The 22,114-nt window shown below is 42.7% G+C and overlaps 1 protein-coding gene across 1 annotated transcript in view; it reads left to right on the top strand.

Annotated features, from left to right (window-relative positions):
• Positions 1–22,114, top strand: part of LOC106581589 (contactin-5) — a 483,973-nt gene that overhangs the window by 382,106 nt on the left and 79,753 nt on the right. Inside the window, exons 17-18 of the mRNA XM_082966829.1 lie at positions 5,823–5,972; positions 9,698–9,768. Of these exons, the coding sequence (XP_082822955.1) occupies positions 5,823–5,972; positions 9,698–9,768 (221 nt within the window). The remainder of the gene's footprint in view (positions 1–5,822; positions 5,973–9,697; positions 9,769–22,114) is intronic.

Below are 22,114 nucleotides of genomic sequence, written 5' to 3'. Positions count from 1 at the left end.
AAAAATATGTAAAAAGATATATACAAGGGACACGACAGGACAAAGACAAAGACGTCTGACTGCTACGCCATCTTGGATACGATATGATAATGATAAGAACAGAGAGACAGTAGTTCTGGGCAGTGATCTGAAGACATGGGGAATGGGAGACTTGATAATAACAGAGAGACAGTAGTTCTGGGCAGTGATCTGAAGACATGGGGAATGGGAGGAAGTAGATAGGCTGGTAGTACATTTAATGTTAGAGGTTACATTAAATGTACCAAGATGTAATTGTAAACTCAGCAAAGAAAGAAACGTCCCTTTTTCAGGACCCTATTTTTTAAAGATAATTCGTAAAAATCCAAATAACTTCACAGATCTTCATTGTAAAGGGTTTGAACACTGTTTCCCATGCTGTTCAATGAACCATAAACAATTAATGAACATGCACATGTGGAACGGTCGTTAAGACACTAACAGCTTACAGACCGTAGGCAATTAAGGTCACAGTTATGAAAACTTAGGACACTAAAGTGGCCTTTCTAGTGACTCTGAAAAACACCAAAAGAAAGATGCCCAGGGTCCCTGCTCATCTGCGTGAACATGCCTTAGCCATGTTGCAAGGAGGCATGAGGACTGCAGTTGTGGCCAGGGCAATAAATTGCAATGTCCGTACTGTGAGATGCCTAAGACAGCGCTACAGGGAGACAGGATGGACAGCTGATCATCCTCGCAGTGGCAGACCACGTGTAACAACACCTGCACAGGATCGGTACATCCGAACATCACACCTGTGGGACAGGTACAGGGTGGCAACAACAGCTGCCCGAGTTATACCAGGAATGCACAATCCCTCCATCAGTGCTCAGACTGTCCGCAATAGGCTGATAGAGGCTGGACTGAGGGCTTGTAGGCCTGTTGTAAGGCAGGTCCTCACCAGACATCACCGGTAACAACGTCGCCTACGGGCACAAACCCACCTTCGCTGGACCAGACAGGACTGGCAAAAAGTGCTCTTCACTGACGAGTCACGGTTTTGTCTTACATGGGGTGATGGTCGGATTTGTGTTTATCGTCGAAGGAGTGAGCATTACACCGAGGCATGTACTCTGGAGCGTGATCGATTTGGAGGTGGAGGGTCCGTCATGGTCTGGGGCCGTGTGTCACAGCATCATCGGACTGAGCTTGTTGTCATTGCAGGCAATCTCGACACTGTGCGTTACAGGGAAGACATCCTCCTCCCTCATGTGGTACCCTTCCTGCTCACGCATCCTGACATGACCTCCAGCACGACAATGCCACCAGCCATACTGCTCGTTCTGTGTGTGATTTCCTGCAATACAGGAATGTCTGTGTTCTGCCATGGCCAGCAAAGAGCCCGGATCTCAATCCCATTGAGCACGTCTGGGACCTGTTGGATCGGAGGGTGAGGGCTAGGGCCATTCCCCCCAGAAATGTCCGGGAACTTGCAGGTGCCTTGGTGGAAGACTGGGGTAACATCTCACAGCAAGAACTGGAAAATCTGGTGCAGTTCATGAGGAGGAGATGCACTGCAGTACTTAATGCAGCTGGTGGCCACACCAGATACTGACTGTTACGTTTTAATTTTGTCCCCCCCCCCTTTGTTCAGGGACACATGATTCCATTCCTGTTAGTCACATGTCTGTGGAACTTGTTCAGTTTATGTCTCAGTTGTTGAATCTTGTTATGTTCATTCAAATGTTTACCCATGTTAAGTTTGCTGAAAATAAACGCAGTTGACAGTGAGAGGACGTTTCTTTATTTGCTGAGTTTATGTTCATCAGGAAAATCTGTTTTCTATTTCCTGGAAAGTTTCTGTGTAGAAGATAATGGATTTTCATCAGACAGCGACGATATGCTCTTTTAGCCACTCTTTTTTTTTACTATCTTATGGATAATTGGTCCAACATTGACCAACTGGATTTATGGCTGGCTACTCCGAAGGGGCCAACCCAGCCAATTATCCTCTAGCTAGATGTGGAATATCTGTCACTCCAGTGAGCTGAACATATGGGGAGTGGTAGAGTCAGTCGGCATAGACAGGCTGGTGGGACATATGTGGAATGGTAGAGGCAGAAGAGATAGACAGGCTAGTGGGACATATGTGGAATGGTAGAGGCAGAAGGCATAGACAGCCTGGTCGTACATTATTTGTTAAAGGTTACTGTACGTAGGTTGCATTCCAAATAGCACCCTATTCCATTTAACCCAGCCAGGCCTGCCATGTAACTCAGCCAGGCCTGCCATATAACCCAGCCAGGCCTGCCATGTAACCCAGCCTGACGTGCCATATAACCCAGCCAGGCGTGCCATATAACCCAGCCAGGCCTGCCATGTAACCCAGCCAGGCCTGCCATATAACCCAGCCAGGCCTGCCATATAACCCAGCCAGGCCTGCCATATAACCCAGCCAGACGTGCCATATAACCCAGACAGACATGCCAAATAACCCAGACAGATATGCCATATAACCCAGACAGATATGCCATATAACCCAGCCAGGCGTGCCATATAACCCAGCCTGACGTGCCATATAACCCAGCCAGGCCTGCCATATAACCCAGCCAGACGTGTTCTGCTGCCTAATGTAGATTTGTGGTATAGACAGTGTTCTGCCTAATGTAGTGCTGTGGTATAGACAGTGTTCTGCCTAATGTAGTGCTGTGGTATAGACAGTGTTCTGCCTAATGTAGTGCTGTGGTATAGACAGTGTTCTTGTCACGACTTCCACCGAAGTTGGTCCCTCTCCTTGTTCGGGCGGCGGTCGGCGTTGCCGGTCTTCTAGCCATCCTCGATCCACTTTTCATTTTCCATTTGTTTTGTCTTGTCTTCCCACACATCTGGTTTCAATTCCATCATTACATGTTGTGTATTTAACCCTCTGTTTCCCCAACAACATGTTGTTGTCCTGGCACCACACGGCCAGGTCTCTGACCTCCTCCCTATAGGCTGTCTCATCGTTGTCGGTGATCAGGCCTACCACTGTTGTGTCATCGGCAAATTTAATGATGGCGTTGGAGTCGTGCCTGGCCGTGCAGTCATGAGTGAACAGGGAGTACAGGAGGGGACTGAGCACGCACCCCTGAGGAGCTCCAGTGTTCAGGATCAGCTACCTACCCTCACCACCTGGGGGGGCGGCCCGTCAGGAAGTCCAGGATCCAGTTGTAGAGGGAGGTGTTTAGTCCCAGCGTCCATAGCTTATTGATGAGCTTTGAACGCTGAGCTGTAGTCAATGAATAGCATTCTCACATAGGTGTTCCTTTTGTCCAGGTGTGAAAGGGCAGTGTGGAGTGCAATATAGATTGCATCATCTGTGGATCTGTTTTGGCGGTATGCAAATTGGAGTGGGTCTAGGGTTTCTGGGATAATGGTGTTGATGTGAGCCATGACCAGCCTTTCAAAGCACTTCATGGCTACAGATGTGAGTGCTACAGGTCGGTAGTTGTTTAGGCAGGTTACCTTAGTGTTCTTGGGCACAGGGACTATGGTGGTCTGCTTAAAACTTGTTGGTATTACAGACTTCTGTTTGTTCTTCACTGGTTGCCCTTTTCTTGTTGCAACAGGTCACAAATATAGCTGCTGTGATGGCACACTGTGGTATTTCACCCAGTAGATTGGATTTGTTTTGAAATTCTTTGTGGGTCTGTATAATCTGAGGGAAATATGTGTCTCTAATATGGTCATACATTTGGCAGGAGGTTAGGAAGTGCAGCTCAGTTTCCACCTCATTTTGTGGGCAGTGTTGCACATAGCCTGTCTTCTCTTGAGAGCCAGGTCTGCCTACGACGGCCTTTCTTAATAGCAAGGCTAAGCTCACTTAGTCTGTACATAGTCAAAGCTTTCCTTAATCGTGGGTCAGTCACAGTGGTCAGGTATTCTGCCACAGTGTACTCTATGTTTAGGGCCAAATAGCATTCTAGTTTGCTCAGTTTTTTTGTTAGTTACTTGACACATTGGAATGAACTATCTTTCTGTTTTCTCATGAATTGGTTGGGTCTAACTGTGTTTCTGTCTCTCTATCTATCTCTCTCCATCTCTTTCTCTCCATCTCTCTTTCTCTCCATCTCTCTTTCTCTCCGTCTCTCTTTCTCTCCGTCTCTCTGTCTCTGTGTCTCTCTCTCTCTCATCTCTCCATCTAGATATGTACAGTTGAAGTCAGAAGTTTACATACACTTAGGTTGGAGTCATTAAAACTCGTTTTTCCACCACTCCACAATTAACAAACTATAGTTTTGGCAAGTCGGTTAGGACATCTACCTTGTGCATGACACAAGGAATTTTTCCAACAATTGTTTACAATTTGTTTACAGACAAATTATTTCACTTATAATTCACTGTATCACAATTCCAGTGGGTCAGAAGTTTACATACACTAAGTTGACTGTGCCTTTAAACAGCTTGGAAAATTCCAGAAAATTATGTCATGGCTTTAGAAGTTTCTGACAGGCTAATTTACATCATTTGAGTCAATTGGAGGTGTACCTGTGGATGTATTTCAAGGCCTACCTTCAAACTCAGTGTCTCTTTGCTTGACATCATGGGAAAATCAAAATAAATCAGCCAAGACCTCGGAAAACAAATTGTAGACCTCCACAAGTCTGGATCACCTTTGGGAGTAATTTCCAAATGCCTGAAGGTACCACGTTCATCTGTACAAACAATAGTACACAAGTATAAACACCATGGGACCAGGCAGCCGTCATACCGCTCAGGAAGGAGACGCGTTCTGTCTCCTAGAAATTAACGTACTTTGGTGCGAAAAGTGCAAATCAATCCCAGAACAACAGCAAAGGAAATGGTGAAGATGCTGAAGGAAACAGGTACAAAAGTATCTATATCCACAGTAAAACAAGTCCTATATCGACATAACCTTAAAGGCCGCTCAGCAAGGAAGAAGCCACTGCTCCAAAACCGCCATAAAAAAGCCAGACTACGGTTTGCAACTGCACATGGGAACAAAGATCGTACTTTTTGGAGAAATGTCCTGTGGTCTGTTGAAACAATTAACAGGGAGAGGCTTGCAAGCCGAAGAACACCATCCCAACTGTGAAGCACGGGGGTGGCAGCATCATGTTGTGGGGGTGTTTTGCTGCAGGAGGGACTGGGGCACTTCACAAAATAGATGGCATCATGAGGGAAGAAAAGTATGTGGATATATTGAAGCAACATCTCAAGACATCAGTCAGGAAGTTAAAGCTTGGTCGCAAATGACTCTTCCACATGGACAATGACCCCAAGCATACTTCCAAAGTTGTGGCAAAATGGCTTAAGGACAACAAAGTCAAGGTATTGGAGTGGCCATCACAAAGCCCTGACCTCAATCCTATAGAAAATGCGTGGGCAGAACTGAAAAAGCGTGTGCGAGCAAGGAGGCCTACAAACCTGACTCAGTTACACCAGCTCTGTCAGGAGGAATGGGCCAAAATTCACCCAACTTATTATGGGAAGCTTGTGGAAGGCTACCCAAAACGTTTGACCCAAGTTAAACAATTTAAAGGCAAGGCTACCAAATACTAATTGAGTGAATGTAAACTTCTGACCCACTGGGAATGTGATGAAAGAAATAAAAGCTGAAATAAATCATTCTCTCTACGATTATTCTGACATTTCACATTCTTAAAATAAAGTGGTGCTCCTAACTGACCTAAGACAGGGAATTTTTACTAGGATTAAATATCAGGAATTGTGAAAAACTGAGTTTAAATGTATTTGGCTAAGATGTATGTAAACTTCCGAATTCAACTGTATCCATATATCTATTCTGTATATCTATATCTAATCTGTATATCTATATCTCTCCCTCCCTCCATCCTCTCCAGACCCAGAGCCAGTGACAGGGGACATGGAGTCAGCCATGGCTGTGGAGCTCAACCCCTGGGTGGACTATGAGTTCAGGGTGGTGGCCAGTAACGCTATTGGAACAGGAGACCCCAGTACCCCATCCAGGGGGGTCCGGACTAAAGAAGCAGGTAACTCCTCGGTCTGTGTGTGTTTCCTACTTAGCTTAACTCCCACTAAAACTACCGTCTTACTCTCAACGGTATCTTAATGATCCCCTTAAAGAAGGCTACATACATATTGACAACAATGTAGAATATACACTACCAGACCAAAAGTATGTGGACACCTGCTCATCAAACATCTCATTCCAAAATCATGGGCATTAATATGGAGTTGGTCCCACCTTTGCTGCTATAATAGCCTCCACTCTTCTGGGAAGGCTTTCCACTAGATGTTGAAACATTGCTGAGGGGACTTGCTTTGATTCAGCCACAAGGGTATTAGTGAGGTCGGACACTGATGTTGGGCGATTAGGGCCTGGCTTGCTGTCGGCGTTCCAATTCATCCCAAACGTGTTCGATGGGGTTGAGTTCAGTGCTCTGTGCAGACCAGTCAAGTTCTTCCACACTGATCTCGACAAACCATGTTTGTATGGACCTCGCTTTGTGCACGGGGGCATTGTCATGCTGAAACAGGAAAGGGCCTTCCCTGAACTGTTGCCACAAAGTGGGAAGCACAGAATGGTCTAGAATGTCAGTGCATTGCTTGCTGTTTGGGGTTTTAGGCTGGGTTTCTGTACAGCACATTGTGACATCAGTTGATGTAAGAAGGGCTTTATAAATACTTTTGATTGATTTGATTGTATGCTGTTGCGTTAAGATTTCCCTTCACTTGAACTAAGGGGCCCGAACCATGAAAAATAGCCCCAGACCATTATTCCTCCACCAAACTTTACAGTTGGCACTATGCATGAAACCCATCCGTCGGACTGCCAGATGATGAAGCGTGGTTCGTCACTCCAGAGAACGCGTTTCCACTGCTCCAGAGGTCAATGGCGGCGAGATTTACACCACTCCAGCCGACGCTTGGCATTGCGCATGGTGATCTTAGGCTTGTGTGCTGCTGCTTGAACATGGAATCCCATGTCATGAAGCTCCCGACAAACAGTTGTTGTGCTGACGTTGTTTCCAGAGGCAGTTTGGAACTCGGTAGTGAGTGTTGCAACCGAGGACAGATGTTTTTTACGCTACGTGCTTCAGCACTCGGCGATCCCGTTCTGTGAGCTTCTGTGGCCTACCACTTCGCGGCTGAGCCGTTGTTGCTCCAAGACATTTCCACTTCAAAATAACAGTTGACCAGGGCAGCTCTAGCAGGGCCGAAAATTTGACTAGCTGACTTATTGGAAAGGTGGCGTTGAAAGTCAGTTTGACTAACTGACTTGATTGAAACGTTGAAAGTCACTGAGATCTTCAGTACGGGCCATTCTAGTGCCAATATTTGTCTATGGCGATGGCATGGCTGTGTGCTTGATTTGATATGCCTGTCAGCAATGGGTGTGCCTGAAAAAGCCAAATCTACTCATTTGAAGGGGTGTCCACATACTGCTGTATATATAGTGTATGAAGGGGTGTCCACATACTGCTGTATATATAGTATATTTTGAAGGGGTGTCCACATACTGCTGTATATATATAGTGTATGAAGGGGTTTCCACATACTGCTGTATATATAGTATATTTTGAAGGGGTGTCCACATACTGCTGTATATATAGTGTATGAAGGGGTGTCCACATACTGCTGTATATATAGTGGATGAAGGGGTGTCCACATACTGCTGTATATATAGTGGATGAAGGGGTGTCCACATACTGCTGTATATATAGTGTATGAAGGGGTTTCCACATACTGCTGTATATATAGTATATTTTGAAGGGGTGTCCACATACTGCTGTATATATAGTGTATGAAGGGGTGTCCACATACTGCTGTATATATAGTGGATGAAGGGGTGTCCACATACTGCTGTATATATAGTGGATGAAGGGGTGTCCACATACTGCTGTATATATAGTGTATGAAGGGGTGTCCACATACTGCTGTATATATAGTGAATTAAGGGGTGTCCACATACTGCTGTATATATATAGTGGATGAAGGGGTGTCCTCATACTGCTGTATATATAGTGTATGAAGGGGTGTCCACATACTGCTGTAGTGTATGAAGGGGTGTCCACATACTGCTGTAGTGAATGAAGGGGTGTCCTCATACTGCTGTATATGAAGGGGTGTCCTCATACTGCTGTATATATATAGTGGATGAAGGGGTGTCCTCATACTGCTGTATATATAGTGGATGAAGGGGTGTCCTCGTACTGCTGTATATGAAGGGGTGTCCTCATACTGCTGTATATATAGTATATGAAGGGGTGTCCAAATACTGCTGTATATATAGTGTATGAAGGGGTGTCCACATACTGCTGTATATATAGTGTATGAAGGGGTGTCCACATACTGCTGTATATATAGTGGATGAAGGGGTGTCCACATACTGCTGTATATATAGTATATGAAGGGGTGTCCACATACTTCTGTATATATAGTGGATGAAGGGGTGTCCACATACTGCTGTATATATAGTATATGAAGGGGTGTCCACATACTGCTGTATATATAGTGGATGAAGGGGTGTCCACATACTGCTGTATATATAGTGGATGAAGAGGTGTCCACATACTGCTGTATATATAGTATATGAAGGGGTGTCCAAATATTGCTTTATATATAGTGTATGAAGGGGTGTCCACATACTGCTGTATATATAGTGGATGAAGGGGTGTCCACATACTGCTGTATATATAGTATATGAAGGGGTGTCCACATACTTCTGTATATATAGTGGATGAAGGGGTGTCCACATACTGCTGTATATATAGTATATGAAGGGGTGTCCACATACTGCTGTATATATAGTGGATGAAGGGGTGTCCACATACTGCTGTATATATAGTGGATGAAGAGGTGTCCACATACTGCTGTATATATAGTATATGAAGGGGTGTCCAAATATTGCTTTATATATAGTGTATGAAGGGGTGTCCACATACTGCTGTATATATAGTGGATGAAGGGGTGTCCACATACTGCTTTATATATAGTGTATGAAGGGGTGTCCACATACTGCTGTATATATAGTGGATGAAGGGGTGTCCACATACTGCTGTATATATAGTGGATGAAGGGGTGTCCACATACTGCTGTATATATAGTGGATGAAGGGGTGTCCACATACTGCTGTATATATAGTGTATGAAGGGGTGTCCACATACTGCTGGTGATGTATTGTATAATGTAGCCATCTGTATCAGGTGATTTTAAATAACAGGCCCAACTTGTGCTGCAAAACATCTCTGCCATGTTCCTCTCTTTTCTTTTTTTGTAATATTTAATTAGACTTTTTTTTGTGCTGTTTTGTTTTTGACAACAAACAAAAACATACATAGACAAAAAAAAAGAGCAAGTGTGATGTCATTCATGTTTGTGGAAATGTTTGAAAATGTTTTTTATAGTTTTTTGTCTAACCTCCCATATAGTTATTTATGGTTTTTGTTGTGTGTGTCAAACGGCAGCCAATCGTCGATCAACATGTCAGCAGAATAAGGGTATTTATTGTAAAGGAGCATCAAGATCCCAGTTCACTTTCACCACCCTGTGAAGTTAATCGCAACTTATTTCATGTGTAGTCTCATAAACTGCATGGTTTCCTGAGACGTAGTGGGAGGACCACACAGCATATCATCAAGTGACTACAAGTTTACTTTGCTTTGACGGTTATTATATTCATATTTGCTCATAAAGGCGTTTACACCACTATTTCTCGCATAATTAATATATGTGTTTTTGTTCTGTCTTGCAGTCCCCTCGGTGGCCCCAGCTAACGTCAGTGGAGGGAATGGTCGCAGGCATGAACTGGTAATCTCATGGGAGGTAAAGGCCTGTTTTAACCTCTACTCATAGTCTTAAACCACCCTGTCCAACTTCAACCACACTCCACAACAACACTGTCCTAGCAAACTAGTTTTCAGCAAGTCATGACACCAGCCATCTCAAAATTGTTTCTGAAATCATTTCTGTAGTTAGAAACAGATAGCAGATTAGCATTCCTGCAACATTATTTTGTTGAAATATAATTTGATCTCTTAGATGAAGCTAATTTGATTGCACCCAAATTGGCCATTTGAATTTAGAGGATTCATATATAATATCCAATAAATATAGGACCCAACATCTGATTTGGACTAAACGTTTTTTTTCTTCTAACAATGAGTAAGACGTGGAATCCAAAGAAACGGTAAAAAGTCACCGACGGAACCCTCGCCATCTAGTGGTCAAAACATGGTAATGTCAGAATGTAGGATGGGACATACAGTAAACAGTTGAAGTCGGAAGTTTACGTCCACTTTAGGTTGGAGTCATTAAAACTCGTTTTTCAACCAATCCACAAATGTCTTTTTAACAAACCTATGGTTTTGGCAAGTCGGTTAGGACATCTACTTTGTGCATGACACAAGTAATTTTTCCAACAATTGTTTACAGACAGATTATTTCACTTATAATACACTGTATCAAATCAAAGTTTTATTTGTCACGTGCGCCGAATACAACAGGTGTAGTAGACCTTACAGTGAAATGCTTACTTACTGGCTCTAACCAATAGTGCAAAACAAAGGTATATGTGTGTGTGTGTGTGTGTGTGTGTGTGTAGGTAAGTAAAGAAATAAAACAACAGTAAAAAGACATTTGAAAATAAGAGTAGCAAGGCTATATACAGACACCAGTTAGTCAGGCTTATTGAGGTAGTATGTACATGTAGATATGGTTAAAGTGACTATGCATATATGATGAACAGAGAGTAGCAGTAGCGTAAAAAGAGGGGTTGGGGGGGGCACAATGCAAATAGTCTGGGTAACCATTTGGTTACCTGTTCAGGAGTTTTATGGCTTGGGGGTAAAACTGTTGAGATGTCTTTTGGACCTAGACTTGGCATTCCGGTACCGCTTGCCATGCTGTAGTAGAGAGAACAGTTTATGACTGGGGGTGGCTGGGGTCTTTAACAATTTTTAGGGCCTTCCTCTGACACCGCATGGTGTAGAGGTCCTGGATGGCAGGCAGCTTTGCCCCAGTAATATACTGGGCCGTACGCACTACCCTCTGTAGTGCCTTGTGGTCGGAGGCCGAGCAATTGCTGTACCAGGCAGTGATGCAACCAGTCAGGATGCTCTCGATGATGCAGCTGTAGAACCTATTGAGGATCTCAGGACCCATGCCAAATCTTTTTAGTTTCCTGAAGGGAATAGGCTTTGTCGTGCCCTCTTCATGACTGTCTTGGTGTGTTTGGACCATTCTAGTTTGTTGTTGATGTGGACACCAAGGAATTTGAAGCTCTCAACCTGCTCCACTACAGCCCTGTTTACATACACTAAGTTGACTGTGCCTTTAAACAGCTTGGAAAATTCCAGAAAATTATGTCATGGCTTTAGAAGTTTCTGACAGGCTAATTTACATCATTTGAGTCAATTGGAGGTGTATCTGTGGATGTATTTCAAGGCCTACCTTCAAACTCAGTGCCTCTTTGCTTGACATCATGGGAAAATCAAAAGAAATCAGCCAAGACCTCAGAAAGAAAAATTGTAGACCTCCACAAGTCTGGTTCATCCTTGGGAGCAATTTTCAAACGCCTGAAGGTACCACGTTCATCTGTACAAACAATAGTACGCAAGTATAAACACCATGGGACCACACAGCCGTCATACCGCTCAGGAAGGAGATGCATTCTGCCTCCTAGAGATGAATGTACTTTGGTGCGAAAAGTGCAAATCCTTCCCAGAACAACAGCAAATTACCTTGTGAAGATGCTGGAGGAAACAGGTACAAATGTATCTATATCCACAGTAAAACGAGTCCTATATCGACATAACCTGAAAGGCCCCTCAGCAAGGAAGAAGCCACTGCAGCAAAACCGCCATAAAAAAGCCAGACTACGGTTTGCAACTGCACATGGGGTCAAAGATCGTACTTTTTGGAGAAATGTCCTCTGGTCTGATGAAACAAAAATAGAACTGTTTGGCCATAATGACCATCATTATGTTTGGAGGAAAAAGGGGGAGGCTTGCAAGCCGATGAACACCATCCCAACCGTGAAGCACGGGGGTGGCAGCATCATGTTGTGAGGGTGCTTTGCTGCAGGAGGGACTGGTGCACTTCACAAAATAGCTGGCATCATGAGGTAGGAAAATTATGTGGCTATATTGAAGCAACATCTCAACACATCAATCAGGAAGTTAAAGCTTGGTTGCAAATGGGTCTTCCAAATGGACAATGACTCCAAGCATACTTCCAAAGTTGTGGCAAAATGGCTTAAGGACAACAAAGTCAAGGTATTGGAGTGGCCATCACAAAGCCCTGACCTCAATCCTATAGAACATTTGTGGGCAGAACTGAAACAGCGTGTGCGAGCAAGGAGGCCTAGAAACCTGACTCAGTTACACCAGCTCTGTCAGGAGGAATGGGCCAAAATCCACCCAACTTATTGTGGGAAGCTTGTGGAAGGCTACCCAAAACGTTTGACCCAATTAAACAATTTAAAGGCAATGCTACCAAATACTAATTGAGTGTATGTACACTTCTGACCCACTTGGAATGTGATGAAAGAAATAAAAGCTGAAATAAATAATTCTCTCTACTATTATTCTGACATTTCACATTCTTAAAATAAAGTGATGATCCTAACTGACCTAAGACAGGGAATTTTTACTAGGATAAAATATCAGGAACTGTGAAAAACTGAGTTTAAATATATTTTGCTTAGGTGTATATTATCTTCAGACTTCAACTGTACATAACTTCAATGGCTCATTTCTCTGAACAGGGGGAAAAAACATCACCACATTCACCGAGAATACATTACTTAGGATGAGGAAACAATACTCCAAGAAGCACCTCCATACTACTTGTTAGACATAGAGAACTGATACTTTATATTCGTTGTTGGGGGTCCGTGGCTTTTTACGATTTCTTTGGATTCTCATTGTTAGAAAAAAAGTTGCATCCAAATCAGCTGTTAGGTTCTGTATTTATTTAATATTTTAATATTTAATATTAATTTATATAATATTATATTATATAATATATATAATATATATAATATTATATTCTATGAATCCCTATAAAATGTAAATGCAATCAGTTCTATGAATCCCTATAAAATGTAAATGCAATCAGTTCTATGAATCCCTAGAAAATGTGGGTGCAATCAGTTAGCTCATTTGTAATTTTTTGATTTAACCTTAATTTAACTAGGCAAGTCAGTTAAGAATAAATTCTTATTTACAATGACGGCCTACCAAAAGGAAAAAGACCTCCTGCGGGGACGGGGGCCTGGGATTAAAAATGTATTAAATAAAAATATAGGACAAAACACACATCACGACAAGAAACACAACTCTACATAAAGAGAGACCTACGACAACAACACAACATGGCAGCAGCACAACATGGCAGCAGCACAACATAGTAGCTGCACAAAACATGGTACGAACATTATTGACCTAAGACAACAACACAGCAGCGACACATGACAACACAGCATGGTAGCAACATGACAACACAACATGGTAGAAACACCACATGACAACAACATGGTAGCAACACCACATGGCAACAACATGGTAGCAGCACAAAATATGGTACAAACATTATTGGGCACAGACAAGAGCACAAAGGGAAAGAAGGAAGAGACAACAATACATCACACAAAGCAGCCACAACTGTCAGTAAGAGTGTCCATGATTGAGTCTTTGAATGAAGAGATGGAGATAAAACTGTCCAGTTTGAGTGCTTGTTGTAGCTCGTTCCAGTCGCTAGCTGCAGCGAACTGAAAAGAGGAGCGACCCAGGGATGTGTGTGCTTTGGGGACCTTTAACAGAATGTGACTGGCAGAATGGGTGCTGTATGTGGAGGATGAGGGCTGCAGTAGATATCTCAGATAGGGAGGAGTGAGGCCTAAGAGGGTTTTACAAATAAGCATCAACCAGTGGTTCTTGCGACAGGTATACAGAGATGAACAGTATAAAGTGCGGTGATGTGTCCTATAAGGAGCATTGGTGGCAAATCTGATGGCCGAATGGTAAAGAACATCTAGCTGCTCGAGAGCACCCTTACCTGCCGATCTATAAATGATGTCTCCAAATCTAGCATGGGTAAGATGTTCATCTGAATCAGGGTTAGTTTGGCAGCTGGGGTGAAAGAGGAGCGATTAAGATAGAGGAAACCAAGTCTAGATTTAACTTTAGCCTGCAGCTTTGATATGTGCTGAGAGAAGGACAGTGTACTGTCTAGCCATACTCTCAAGTACTTGTATGAGGTGACTACCTGAAGCTCTACACCCTCAGAGGTAGTAATCACACCTGTGGGGAAAGGGGCATTCTTCTAACCACATGACCTTTGTTTTGGAGGTGTTCAGAACAAGGTTAAGGGCAGAGAAAGCTTGTTGGACACTAAGAAAGCTTTGTTGTAGAGCGTTTAACACAAAATCCGGGAAGGGGCCAGCTGAGTATAAGACTGTATTATCTGCATATACAGTGGCTTGCGAAAATATTCACCCCCTGGCATTTTTCCTATTTTGTTGCCTTACAACCTGGAATTGAAATTGATTTTGGGGGGTTTGTGTCATTTGATTTACACAACATGCCTACCACTTTGAAGATGCAAAATATTTGTTATTGTGAAACAAACAAGAAATAAGACAAACAACAGAACTTGAGTGTGGTTAACTATTCACCCCCCCAAAGTCAATACTTTGTAGAGCCACCTTTTGCAGCAATTACAGCTGCAAGTCTCTTGGGGTATGTCTCTATATGCTTGGCACATCTAGCCACTGGGATTTTTTCCCCATTCTTCAAGGCAAAACTGCTCCAGCTCCTTCAAGTTGGATGGGTTCCTGCTGGTGTACAGCAATCTTTAAGTCATACCGCAGATTCTCAATTGGATTGAGGTCTGGGCTTTGACTAGGCCATTTCAAGACATTTAAATGTTTCCCCTTAAGCCACTCGAGTGTTTCTTTAGCAGTATGCTTAGGATCATTGTCCTGCTGGAAGGTGAACCTCCGTCCCAGTCTCAAATCTCTGGAAGACTGAAACAGGTTTCCCTCAAGAATTTCTCTGTATTTAGCACCATCCATCATTCCTTCAATTCTGACCAGTTTCCCAGTCCCTGCTGATGAAAAATGGATGGTATCCTCGGGGTGATGAGAGGTGTTGGGTTTGCGCCAGACATAGTGTTTTCCTTGATGCCCAAAAAGCTACATTTTATTGAACTAATTATGTGACTTCTGAAGGTAATTGGTTGCACCAGATCTTATTTAGGGGCTTCATGGCAAAAGGGGTGAACACATGCATGCACCACTTTTCACTTTTGTATTTTTTAGGAATTTTTTTAAACAAGTCATTTTTTTCATTTCACTTCACCAATTTGGACAATTTTTTTCCCATTACATGAAATCAATTTAAATTACAGGTTGTAATGCAACAAAATCGGAAAAACGGCAAGTGGGTGAATACTTTCACAAGCCACTGTAAGGTGATTATCTCTATCACCTCTATTCTTAGTTGAGATAAGTGGGTACAACTCACCTAAATCATTAATTCATGTTAACAGGAGGTATAATTGTGAGTTAAGTGCACAGGTCTTAAAGTGACAAGAAAGCAAACATACATACCTACATCCTGAAGCTACTGGTATCTACGGCCTGAAGCTACTGGTAACTACGGCCTAAAGCCACTGGTACCTACGGCCTGAAGCCACTGGTACCTACGGCCTGAAGCCACTGGTACCTACGGCCTGAAGCCACTGGTACCCACATCCTGAAGCCACTGGTACCTACGGCCTGAAGCCACTGGTACCTACGGCCTGAAGCCACTGGTACCTACGGCCTGAAGCCACTGGTATCCACGGCCTGAAGCCACTGGTATCCACATCCTGAAGCCACTGGTATCCACATCCTGAAGCCACTGGTAACTACGGCCTGAAGCCACTGGTACCTACGGCCTGAAGCCACTGGTACCTACGGCCTGAAGCCACTGGTACCTACGGCCTGAAGCCACTGGTACCTACGGCCTGAAGCTACTGGTACCTACAGTGGGGCAAAAAAGTATTTAGTCAGCCACCAATTGTGGAAGTTCTCCCACTTAAAAAGATGAGAGAGGCCTGTAATTTTCATCATAGGTACACTTCAACTATGACAGACAAAATGAGAAGAAAAAAATCCAGAAAATCACATTGTAGGATTTTTTATGAATTTATTTGCAAATTATGGTGGAAAATAAGTATTTGGTCAATAACAAAAGTTTATCTGAATACTTTGTTACATACCCTTTGTTGGCAATGACACAGGTCAAACGTTTTCTGTAAGTCTTCACAAGGTTTTCACACACTGTTGTTGGTATTTTGGCCCATTCCTCCATGCAGATCTCCTCTAGAGCAGTGATGTTTTGGGGCTGTCGCTGGGCAACACGGACTTTCAACTCCCTCCAAAGATTTTCTATGGGGTTGAGATCTGGAGACTGGCTAGGCCACTCCAGGACCTTGAAATGCTTCTTACGAAGCCACTCCTTCGTTGCCCGGGCCGTGGGTTTGGGATCATTGTCATGCTGAAAGACCCAGCCACGTTTCATCTTCAATGCCCTTGCTGATGGTAGGCTTTGTTACTTTGGTCCCAGCTCTCTGCAGGTCATTCACTAGGTCCCCCCGTGTGGTTCTGGGATTTTTGCTCACCGTTCTTGTGATCATTTTGACCCCACGGGGTGAGATCTTGCGTGGAGCGCCAGATCGAGGGAGATTATCAGTGGTCTTGTATGTCTTCCATTTCCTAATAATTGCTCCCACAGTTGATTTCTTCAAACCAAGCTGCTTACCTATTGCAGATTCAGTCTTCCCAGCCTGGTGCAGGTCTACAATTTTGTTTCTGGTGTCCTTTGACAGCTCTTTGGTCTTGGCCATAGTGGAGTTTGGAGGGTGGCTGTTTGAGGTTGTGGACAGGTGTCTTTTATACTGATAACAAGTTCAAACAGGTGTCATTAATACAGGTAACGAGTGGAGGACAGAGGAGCCTCTTAAAGAAGAAGTTACAGGTCTGTGAGAGCCAGAAATCTTGCTTGTTTGTAGGTGACCAAATACTTATTTTCCACCATAATTTGCAAATAAATTCATTAAAAATCCTACAATGTGATTTTCTGGATTTTCTTTTCTCATTTTGTCTGTCATAGTTGACGTGTACATATGATGAAAATTACAGGCCTCTCTCATCTTTTTAAGTGGGAGAACTTGCACAATTGGTGGCTGACTAAATACTTTTTTGCCCCACTGTACATCCTGACTTTTTACTCTACTCTAAAGTTTATTGAGACATTGAAATATATTAAAAAAAAGTGGTTTGATAAGAGTATGATTTGCCTCAGTGTCCCGACGCGGTTGTCAGCAGCATTCTCTCAGAACCACCCTATCTCTAAATTACAGTTTTGGCTCTGGCTGCTCCCAGATGGCTTTACACTGTCAAACTACAGTCCAGAAACCCCAGTGTGATGGAGAGGAATGGAGACTGATAATCATGTAGAGGGTTCTATGTGTCATTCATTAGATCCCTCTCACCGTTGCTGGGGGAATTCTTGTCTGATATTTCAACTTCATTAAAGTGTAGTTGATGAACGACGCGCTTTTGGTTTACTAAGCATGTAAGGGATTAGTTTGGCTAAGGAGTATATGTACCTCCCTACATGTGCGATCTTGTGTAATGTGTGGTTAATGAGCGTTAGTTTACAGTCATTCCCACTCATTATGAATGAGGAGTGAAAAAGCTCCTTTTCCCACGGGAAGATGTACTGTAATGGAGAATACGGCGATCTGATATCCACTACTCGAGGTCACAGCAACATACAGTACCTAAGAATAACCTCACAACAGATTGCGTAGGAATGTCAATCCAAACGTAATGTATGGTTCTGCCATTCTGTATGGCTTAATCGCATATCAAAACAGTTGCTGCGATATATCCTCTTCTTACTACGTTAAATGCTTCGAGCATTGGAAAAGCGTTAGATGAACCTAATCAATGATTATTTATTATGGTTCAATGTTCAGTTGTTGTTTTTTTCCCCCCTCGTTTGTTTACTGTGTAATAGATCGGTGGGGATTTGGTTTATACATTAGTTAGTTTCGGTTGATATTTAGCTGTTATTTAGTGAAAAGTGACATGGTAATATTTGGTACCGTCTCATACCAGACTATGTCCTATCAAATGGTAGTTAGTGATGTTTCTGATCACCTGCTTTAACAAGCGACAGACTTCTTACGACAACATTATTGGAAGCTGTTAAATGTTTGTTGACATCTGTTAGGCTGTATTGTTGTTTGCAGACTGTGTTTTTGTTTTGTTTTTAGTTAGTGTGTGGTGTGCCTGCGTTTTTATGTCTGCAGCGGAATGAATGATTATGAGGTCGTGGTCTCCATAGAGAGGAGTAATGATTATTAACTTTCAGTCTCCATCCAATCCCCCATAAGGCCATGCAGGGATGTTCAGGAACATCTGCTTTCCCTTCATCAATCTCCCTCCATGTTCCCACTATATTAGCGTGGAATGTTTGTCAGCCGAGGGAGCACCTTTGGCTCTCTCTGAAGAGTAGTGGGGATAAAGACTGGGCTGCGTCTGAAATGGAACCCTATTCACTATATAGTGCTCTACTTTTCACCAAGTCATTTTTTTTTTAAAGTATTGCACTATATAGGAATTAGTGTGCCATTTGGGACACAGACATTGTGATCGTGTGAGGAAAGGAGGCATTGTCAAGTTAACAAAGCGGTAGGACATGAAATGAGGGCAGTTGAAGGTAAGTGTGGAGTGAGGGACCAGATGTGGATGTCAGTGATGGTTATTCCTACATTATACAGGTCTATGAAGTACATTATACAGGTCTATGAAGTACGTTATGCAGGTCTATGAAGTACATTATACAGGTCTATGAAGTACATTATACAGGTCTATGAAGTACGTTATGCAGGTCTATGAAGTACATTATACAGGTCTATGAAGTACATTATACAGGTCTATGAAGTACGTTATGCAGGTCTATGAAGTACATTATACAGGTCTATGAAGTACATTATACAGGTCTATGAAGTACGTTATGCAGGTCTATGAAGTACATTATACAGGTCTATGAAGTACATTATACAGGTCTATGAAGTACATTATGCAGGTCTATGAAGTACGTTATGCAGGTCTATGAAGTACGTTATGCAGGTCTATGAAGTATATTATACAGGTCTATGAAGTACATTATACAGGTCTATGAAGTACGTTATGCAGGTCTATGAAGTATATTATACAGGTCTATGAAGTACATTATACAGGTCTATGAAGTACATTATACAGGTCTATGAAGTACGTTATGCAGGTCTATGAAGTACATTATACAGGTCTATGAAGTACATTATACAGGTCTATGAAGTACGTTATGCAGGTCTATGAAGTACATTATACAGGTCTATGAAGTACATTATACAGGTCTATGAAGTACATTATGCAGGTCTATGAAGTACGTTATGCAGGTCTATGAAGTACGTTATGCAGGTCTATGAAGTATATTATACAGGTCTATGAAGTACATTATACAGGTCTATGAAGTACGTTATGCAGGTCTATGAAGTACATTATACAGGTCTATGAAGTACATTATACAGGTCTATGAAGTACATTATACAGGTCTATGAAGTACGTTATGCAGGTCCAACTGTCTCTAACCACGTTTCCATTCACAGTAGTTTATAAAACATCACGACAGCTGTGATGGAAACAGGACGTTTCGGTACAATTTTATAAATGTAGACAGATCCTTTATAATGTGAGAAACGGCGGTGGAAACGTGCAAATATTGATATTCCGATTCAGAAAACTTTAATATCCTCAAAGAGACAATTCATCTTCCGGCAGTCATAAAACATATAGCATCTAAAAATGTACAATAAATAGCAAATGTATATTTACAAACAAATAGGCATTGTAAGGGCAGTTTCATAGTGCAAGTGCTAAGGCCAGACAAAATTGATTCACGAATTTTCCCCCCAGAAAAGTGAGGTAAGCGAGTGAAAAAAAGAAAAGAAAAATGTCCTAATAATAATAATAATAATAATTAAGTGGTTATTAAGGAATAACTGTCACATCCTGACCAGTAAAGGGGCTGTTTCTTATTGTAGTGTTATTGCACCCTCCCTTTAGTTAGGGGATTATTTTGTGTTTGGCTTTATAATTTTTTTTACATGTTTTGCTGTTTAAGGTGCATCCGGGGTCTGAACCTTTGGAGGGGGGGGGGGGTACTGTCACATCCTGACCAGTAAAGGGGCTGTTTGTTATTGTATTTTGGTCAGGGCGTGGCAGGGGGTGTTTGTTTAGTGTGGTTCGGGGTTGGTTGGGTTATGTTCTATGTTAGTGTATTTCTATGTTATTTCTAGTTGGTCTATTTCTAGGTGGTGTTTATTGTGTTGACCTTCAATTGGAGGCAGCTTCTTCTCGTTGCCTCTGATTGAAGGTCCTATTTATAAGGGTGTTTGTTCGATGGGGGTTTGTGGGTAGTTATTTCCTGGTTTAGTGTTTGTTGCACCTGACGGGACTGTTTGGAGTCGTTTGTTTTGTACACGGGTTTATTTTGTTTTTCCTTCTTCAAATAAAAAGAAGATGAGTCTACATTTTCCCGCTGTGTTTTGGTCCACTCCTTACGACAATCGTGACAATAACAGTACTTTACCACTTTGTCCTAGACACTTCTGCAGGTTCTAGACCTAATGTAAGCTTCAAGAGTTATATTATTCCACGAGAAAACCTACCCTATTTTTATTTAAGATGTTACAATGTTGTTATAACCATGATAAATGAAACAATGGGAAGTATAACTTGTGACAGTTTCTTTATTCTTGATTTAAAAAAATAAATAAAAAATCTCTGATAAATATCAAGAACAGCTTCACAAGACACCATAACTAAAGGTGGCCTTGTGCAGTAGATCACCTGCTGGGTGTCAACAAACAATAACGATTCAATATGAAGAATCATCTGGAAATGAAAATGACGGCCAATGTTCTGTGATCAGAGGCAATAGCACAATCACCTGCTGCTTCTTACTGTTCAACAGCACGGTCTGTTTTGTCCTTTAATTTGTTGTTTATTCTGGCTCTAGGATGTTCGTTTGTTTAAGATTTATTGGAGCTCTCGTAATGAACTGCTTTCCTTCTTGCTTACACACTGGGCACAAATGTTCTCATCCCGAATGTGTTGGACTGCTTTCTGTTCTTCTTTAGACAGCTTGCTTTTGGCAAACAAACACCTTAGTTTCACTGATTAAACACAGTTGATGGTCGCTCTGACCTTTGCACTGACCACGGCAGCACCCCTCTTAACATTTTCTATAGGTGGTTTCAGAGGAGGCCCATCCTTATCAATGGTGTCCAAGCTGTACAGATCATCACATGTCTGGTACTCACGTCTGTCTGCTGTCAATGTTGGATCAGGCACAAACCTTCATTTCATAAATTGTTCTTCTGGCAAGTGTGAAGGATTCATTAAGCAGTACCAGCATGGAGGATTCATTAAGCAGTACCAGCATGGAGGATTCATTCAGCAGGACCAGCATGGAGGATTCATTAAGCAGGACCAGCATGGAGGATTCATTAAGCAGGACCAGCATGGAGGATTCATTCAGCAGGACCAGCATGGAGGATTCATTAAGCAGTACCAGCATGGAGGATTCATTCAGCAGGACCAGCATGGAGGATTCATTAAGCAGGACCAGCATGGAGGATTCATTAAGCAGGACCAGCATGGAGGATTCATTAAGCAGGACCAGCATGGAGGATTCATTCAGCAGGACCAGCATGGAGGATTCATTCAGCAGGACCAGCATGGAGGATTCATTCAGCAGGACCAGCATGGAGGATTCATTCAGCAGGACCAGCATGGAGGATTCATTCAGCAGGACCAGCATGGAGGATTCATTAAGCAGGACCAGCATGGAGGATTCATTCAGCAGGACCAGCATGGAGGATTCATTCAGCAGTACCAGCATGGAGGATTCATTAAGCAGGACCAGCATGGAGGATTCATTCAGCAGGACCAGCATGGAGGATTCATTCAGCAGGACCAGCATGGAGGATTCATTCAGCAGGACCAGCATGGAGGATTCATTCAGCAGGACCAGCATGGAGGATTCATTCAGCAGGACCAGCATGGAGG

This window comes from Salmo salar, chromosome 20 (genome assembly GCF_965601325.2).
Source record: "Salmo salar chromosome 20, fSalSal1, whole genome shotgun sequence".
In the NCBI taxonomy this organism is placed as follows: domain Eukaryota; kingdom Metazoa; phylum Chordata; class Actinopteri; order Salmoniformes; family Salmonidae; genus Salmo; species Salmo salar.
This window is presented reverse-complemented; position numbering and strand designations above follow the sequence as displayed.